General features: G+C 46.1%; 1 protein-coding gene across 2 annotated transcripts in view; it reads right to left on the reverse strand.

Moving 5' to 3' along the window:
• The window catches only part of GMDS (GDP-mannose 4,6-dehydratase), a 519,699-nt gene extending 513,788 nt beyond the window's left edge, over positions 1-5,911 (reverse strand). The window contains exons 1-2 of one of the 2 annotated variants that reach the window (XM_069960220.1): positions 5,811-5,911; positions 4,616-4,764 (exon numbers count right to left, since the gene is read on the reverse strand). In XM_069960220.1, the coding sequence (XP_069816321.1) occupies positions 4,616-4,705 (90 nt within the window). In that variant the 5' untranslated portion in view covers positions 4,706-4,764; positions 5,811-5,911. Of the gene's footprint in view, positions 1-4,615; positions 4,765-5,800 lie in introns of both variants that reach the window. The other variant, XM_069960219.1, reaches the window with a different exon arrangement.
• Positions 5,912-7,460: the final 1,549 nt, after the last annotated feature.

A 7,460-nucleotide genomic window follows, 5' to 3' on the forward strand; every position in this document is an offset into this window, starting at 1 on the left:
GTGGACTACTCTCCCCACCTGCTCATAGCATGTGCAGGTGATGGGAGAGTAGTAGCCGGGTTATATGGCTGAGATCGCCGCCGCAATGCCGCGCAGGGGGAGCCGCTCATCACTGCAGCTATCATCCCCCTCCGCTCCCCCCTCCTGCTGCTTCCTTACTCTATGTGATAGCTGACTTCCTGCCCGGCCGCCAGCACGTGTGAACGGAGAGCGGCGGCCCGGCAGGAAGTCAGCTATCACATAGAGTAAGGAAGCAGCAGGAGGGGGATGATAGCTGCAATGAGCAGCTCCCCCTGCGCGGCATCGCGGCGGCGATCTCAGCCATATAACCCGGCTACTACTTTTCCATCACCTGCACATGCTATGAGCAGGTGGGGAGAGTAGTAGTTGAGAGTAGTCCACAGCGGCGGCAGCGGCGGGCGTTCGGTAGCGGCGGTGGGCTCACTGTGATGTACTGATTGATTACATTTATGGAATATTTTGGGGAGCAAGGACACTTGCTCCCCAAAGTATTTCATAAATGTATTCAATCAAAAACACTGTATATTACATTACATACACATCCATTGTAATTCCAATGGAGTGTCCAGCAGGGGCGCACTATATATAGAAGTCATTGGTACTCATTGACTTCTATATATATATAGTGCGCCCCCTGCTGGACACTCCATAGGAATTACACCTTTCGTCGTGACGTCACTGCTTCTGAGAGAATTCTAACACTTCCTGGTACACTAAATTAAGGGAAATAGCAGTATAGGAGCATTTCCCATAATTAATGTACATTAGAAAATTGTATAACTTTCCATCAGTAATAACATATAAAAAAATAATTTTCGCCGGACTTCTCCTTTAAACAATACACTGCACTAATAATGTAAGTAGTGTATACTGATTATTATGGTATTATTACAGTGTGCGGCTATAACTATGGCATCTAGGGATTTTTTATTGCTTCCCCAGCAAGGTGAATGTGTGTACAGGCTCAATGTGGGGGCGCTAATAACACAACAGAATGCCAGTCATTGGTGACAGATAGCAGCTAGCAACCCTGGGCATAGACTGGGCTCAGCTACTGAGATCACTCTATACTTATAAAGGGCACATGTACTGTACATACAGGGCAGATTAGATACACACATACACATACACATATATATATATATATATATATATATATATATACACACACATAATGTTTATACACACACACATATGCTGTATACACACACACACACACACACACACATTAACCTCCTGTGTCTGTCTCTTCTCTAGCAGATGTCACATCCCAGGCCAGCAGTGAAGGGGTCAGGAGATGAGGCTGTATGGGAGGGGACAGGGCACGCATACTTCCAGTCATACCTGCTGTGTGTGGGCTCTGCTGTTGTGCTGGGCCTGCCTCCCCCTTCTCTCTGCTCCGGCACAGACAGCCAGCAGCTAGAAGACAGCTGCCCCCAGTGACAATGCTGTCGGTCATGGAGCTATAAAGAGGGGGCCTGATGTGGCAGGGGTGCCTGGGGATGTGCCTGTAGTAAAAGTGAAAGTAAGGGATTGTGCCGCCCCCTAGTGGAGGAAAGAATCTACAGCCTGAGGCAGAAAGCTCATTCTGCCTCATGGCAGAAGCGGCCCTGGCTGAACAGGCATTTCCTGCATGAAGCTGAGAGTACCAGGAGCCATGAAATGGTTGCTAAAGAATTAGGGAGTATGGGTTATATACATATGTATTTATTATGGCAGCACCTACACAAAACTGCAGTGTGAGGGTACGTCCAGAGGTACTACATCTGCTGCAGATTTGATGGTGCAGATTTCATACTCAGGCTTTAACCAATATAAATAAATAACTAAATTAGCACCATTGAATCTGCCGTGTAAAATACATAGCAAATTATATATGTGTAAACAAACCCTAACAGCTCTTTTACACAGGCCGACACTGCCCTGATAATGAGTGCTGAACAGTGGGATTGGTGTTCGCTTGCAGTGCCATTACATGGCTCAATCAGACATGCAGCCGATCTGGATAAACAATGGCTGAATCACTTGTGCAATCCCTTTAAATTCATTGTTATTGATGGCACATCCTCGGTTTAGTTTTTTTCCAATGTTTTGCATCAAAAAGCCACTATTTTACAATGATTATGCAAATTTCAGTAAATGCCTTTTTTTGCAGCAATTTCAATTTGTGGCAGAGACACAGGAAAAGCAGGGCAAAATTGTGCTGTGTTCCCACATCTGCATTTCTGATGGGGTACTGTATTCTTCTCGTCACAGGTTTCCCCACATATTACAGTTGATAGATAGGGGTCCAAACATAGGGAACTTTATGATTAGCTTATTGAACAACCAGACATCTTAAGGTAAATGCACACTAGATGGAATAAGTGTGGATTTGTTCTGGTGGAAACTCGCACTGCATACTACAGTACCCGCAAACTAGATTGAATTTTTGAAATCTCATCTACACACAGTGAAAATTTTTATGACTGAAAATTACCTGCAAAGTAGATTTTAAAATTTGCAGTATATCAATTTAAGATGCATGCAGGCTGTGCTTTGTTTGCATGCAATAGCTGCACAGTGACATCTTACCCTAAGGGCCCGTGCACACAGAGCAAAATAGGCAGACATTTCAAGTGGAGCCAGTGCCGCGGACACCGCTTGAAATGTTGCCTGTCCCATTGATTCAATGGGATTTCTCATGCTCTTTTGCTCTGTGTGCACAGGCCCTAAAGGTGCTCTTCTACACAATGCTAGTAATCTGCATACAACCTGTGGCTGCATTAACTCCCTAGGGTGGCATCTAACTTCACCAGCCACAGGGCGTTGAATACAAAGCGTTTGCGCTCGGCCACATGGCCGAATCTGGACGCTTTTCTGAAGTTCACTCATCACTACTAAGTTGTGCTCTTTGAGCAGGATGGGTGGAAATTATACCACAGCAATTTATAAATGCTTTTTTTTTTTTGCCAAAAAAACAAAACAAAACTACACCTGAAGCCTGGCTAACTACTGGCAATGCAGGCATTCATTTTTATCAAATTAGAAATGCTGATGCTTAAAGCAAATGTACCCCTCTATGATGGGAACCAAGCCGCGGTTCAAAAAAAGGACTGTGGCACCAGCGCCATTCTATCCATGGTACCTGATGATTCACTTTTGTAGCCATATAAATGTATAAATGTGGAAAAAGGTATGTTCATGTCCCATTTTAGTTTTTGGTAAATTTGGCAAAGCTGCTGTGATATTTGGTAACTTTTCAGTCTATGGCCCTGCATTCTCACAGCAAATTTTCATTCAGCTGCAAAAACGAAGTCAAAACCATATTTAACTGATTAGCTGCTGGCAAAAATTATAAACAGCAAACACTTACCTGCCTGCGCTCCCTGGTGACACTTGTGCTTCAGTCTCAAGGTCCCTGCTTACTGACAGCCCGCTCAGCCAATTACTGGCTACGGCAGAACAACTCAGTGATGGGGCCCAGAGACTGAAGCAGGAGCACAAGTAAGCATGGGCAGGTAAGCAGGAACACAAAACCACAGCGAGAAAGCAGGGCCATAGACCTTAAAATTACAGATTTACTGCGAAACTCAGAGCGTAAAATACACAGTGAACTTGATATGTTGGAGCTCACCCTTAAAGTATTACCCATGTAAAGAACGGCACCGGCATGGGGAAGCCGATGCCATGGTCCTTTTTTTTTTAAACTGCGGCCCGGTTCCCGTGTGTATTGCCATTCTATTCACGGGTACCGGGCCAGGGCTAAAGCCCTGGAAGCAGCCTGGCCCGCCCCAGTTGGGGGAAACTGAATGACGTGGCTCCATTGATTCTAATGGAGTCACATCGTAAATGGGTAACTGGCTGAGGGTGGCCATCAATGGGGCATACTCTGATAGTCACAGTAGGTACAGCAGGGGTCAGTGTTGGGATCACTTATTTTTAATATGTTTATTAATGACCTTGTAGAGGGGCTACAGAGTAGAATATTTACAAATCACTGATTAGGCCACACATGTAATACTGTGTATAGTTTTGGGCACTTGTATATAAGGACATGACTGAACTGGAGCAAGTGCAGAGAAGGGTGACTGAGGTCATTAGGGGAATGGGTGGGTTACAGTACCAAGACAGGTAATCAAGCTTGCGGATATTTACAGTAGTTTAGAAGTAAGATATCTTAGTGGCGATCTGATTACAATGTACGAATATATGAATGGACAGTACAGAGATCCTTTTACTCCTAGGCCTGTAACCATGACAAGGGACATCCTCTACGTCTAAAGGAACGAAGGTTTCACCGCCAGCACAGAAGCGGATTCTTTACTGTACGAGCAATGAGAACTCTCTGCTATATGATATTGTCATAGCTAATTTATTCAATAAATTTAAGGAAGGCCTGGTTGCATTTCTTGAAAAATATAATATTACAATATTACATGTGATCCAGGGCTTTATCCTGATAAATTGGCATCTGCCTCATAAGAGATTTGCCTTCCTCTGGAGAAATACAGTACAGTTTCTGTAGGATGAACTTGATGGACTTTTTTTTTACCTTATTAGCTATGTTACTACATGACCAATTAACTGAGGTGTCAAATAAGAGACTCCTTACCTGTCCTGTAATCCCAGTGATAAGGGCCACTTTTCTGGACTTGCCGTTATCCGACACAGTCTTGGATTCATTTCCTACGTTGAGTGCCATGCTCTCAGGATAGGTTTTCTAGTAAAGATGTTAAGTGCTCTCAATACAGCCAAGTCACACTGTAAGCAGAAAGAAGCGACAGGTAAGTTACACTGCAGCTGCCTGGGGATTCAAAGAGGAAGGTGTGGAGAGATCACTAGGAACAGCCTGCTGGGCCACACAGCAGTTGTCTCCATACAATGAGAATGTGACACAGGAGGGCTGGGGTCTACAGGTGCACCAGCAACATCCTGATGAGTGACATCCAGGAGCTGTAAGGAAACGTGCTGGAGACATACACACAATATATATGTATGCTGTATTCATATATCATGCTATAGTAGACACAGCAGCTCACACAGTATACAGTATGTATATATCATATAACATGATATAGTAGGTACTCAGGCTCATATATACCATACAACATGATATAGTAGATAGAGGCTCATATATATCGTATAACATGATATAACAGATACACAGGCTCATATATAACATGATAAAGTAGATATAGATGCTCATATCGTATAACATGATAGTAGATAAAGCAGCTTGTATATACTTTATAACATGATATAGTAGATACACAGGCTCATATACACCATATAACATGATATAACTGATAAACAGGCTCATTTATATCACACAACATGATAAAGTAGATATAAAGGCTTATATATATCATGTAACATGATATAGTAGATAGAGGCTCATATATATTATATAACATGATATAACAGATAAACAGGCTCATTTATATCACACAACACGATATAGTAGATACACAGGCTCATATATACAATATAACATGATATAGTAGATACACAGGCTCATATATACCATATAACATGATATAAGAGCTACACAGGCTTATGTATATCCTATAACATGATATAAGAGCTGCACAGGCTCATATACATATGGGGTGCTCCCTCATTAGTCTATACAGGTATACTATAGAATAGCAGGTCACATATAACACAGTAGCCAGGTGGCCTTATATGCAGTATAGACTAGGTGGTCACATGTGTACAGCATCTGGTCCAGGGCTGAAGTGACACACATCCCCCTCCCCAGCAGAAGTTTTTATTGTGTATACAGGAGAGTCATTACTGAGTAGTACAGCAGCAGCAGCAGGGCGGGCGGCAGGCTGTGCAGTCAGGGCAGCAGGACAGCAGGCACATAGATGCTCAGCAATGTGATATCCGGATGCTGGAGTGTGTCCTCTCCACTCAGTGTGACATCAGCATGGAGGGGCGGGGCTTGTTTCGGAAGGGGCTGAGTTCCATTTGGGTTAGAAGCAGGAAGCTGGAAACAGTGATCTGCTGCACTATACACTGTGTATACTGAGAGACAGAGCAAGGGAGCTCTAATATCTACAGGTGGGGGGGGGGGGATACTGGTTTGTGTGGGGTCTGTATACAGGGGGAGAGGACTAGTGTGTGTGTGGGGTCTGTATACAGGGGGGAGGACTGGTGTGTGGGGTCTGTATACAGGTGGAGAGGACTGGTGTGTGTGGGGTCTGTATACAGGGGAGAGGACTGCTGTGTGTAGGGTCTGTATACAGAGGGAGAGGACTGGTGTGTGTGGGGTCTGTATACAGGGGGAGAGGACTGGTGTGTGTGGGCTCTGTATACAGGGGGAGAGGACTGGTGTGTAGGGACTGTATACAGGGGGAGAGGACTGGTGTGTGGGGTCTGTATACAGGGGAGAGGACTGGTGTGTGGGGTCTGTATACAGGGGAGAGGACTGGTGTGTGGGGTCTGTATACAGGGGGAGAGGACTGGTGTGTGAGGTCTGTATACAGGGGGAGAGGACTGGTGTGTGTGTGGGGTCTGTATACAGAGGGAGAGGACTGGTGTGTGTGGGGGGTCTGTATACAGAGGGAGAGGACTGGTGTGTGGGGTCTGTATACAGGGGAGAGGACTGGTGTGTGTGGGGTCTGTATACAGAGGGAGAGGACTGGTGTGTGTGTGGGGTCTGTATACAGGGGGAGAGGACTGGTGTGTGTGGGCTCTGTATACAGAGGGAGAGGACTGGTGTGTGTGTGTGTGGGGTCTGTATACGGGGGAGAGGACTGGTGTGTGTGGGGTCTGTATACAGGGGGAGAGGACTGGTGTGTGGTCTGTATACAGGGGAGAGGACTGGTGTGTGGTCTGTATACAGGGGAGAGGACTGGTGTGTGTGTGTGGGGTCTGTATACAGAGGGAGAGGACTGGTGTGTGTGTGTGGGGTCTGTATACGGGGGAGAGGACTGGTGTGTGTGGGGTCTGTATACGGGGGAGAGGACTGGTGTGTGTGGGGTCTGTATACGGGGGAGAGGACTGGTGTGTGTGGGGTCTGTATACGGGGGAGAGGACTGGTGTGTGTGGGGTCTGTATACAGGGGGGAGGACTGGTGTGTGGGGTCTGTATACAGGGGGAGAGGACTGGTGTGTGTGGGGTCTGTATACAGGGGAGAGGACTGCTGTGTGTAGGGTCTGTATACAGAGGGAGAGGACTGGTGTGTGTGGGGTCTGTATACAGGGGGAGAGGACTGGTGTGTGTGGGCTCTGTATACAGGGGGAGAGGACTGGTGTGTAGGGACTGTATACAGGGGGAGAGGACTGGTGTGTGGGGTCTGTATACAGGGGAGAGGACTGGTGTGTGGGGTCTGTATACAGGGGAGAGGACTGGTGTGTGGGGTCTGTATACAGGGGGAGAGGACTGGTGTGTGAGGTCTGTATACAGGGGGAGAGGACTGGTGTGTGTGTGGGGTCTGTATACAGAGGGAG

The sequence above is a fragment of the Dendropsophus ebraccatus genome, chromosome 2 (genome assembly GCF_027789765.1).
Source record: "Dendropsophus ebraccatus isolate aDenEbr1 chromosome 2, aDenEbr1.pat, whole genome shotgun sequence".
In the NCBI taxonomy this organism is placed as follows: domain Eukaryota; kingdom Metazoa; phylum Chordata; class Amphibia; order Anura; family Hylidae; genus Dendropsophus; species Dendropsophus ebraccatus.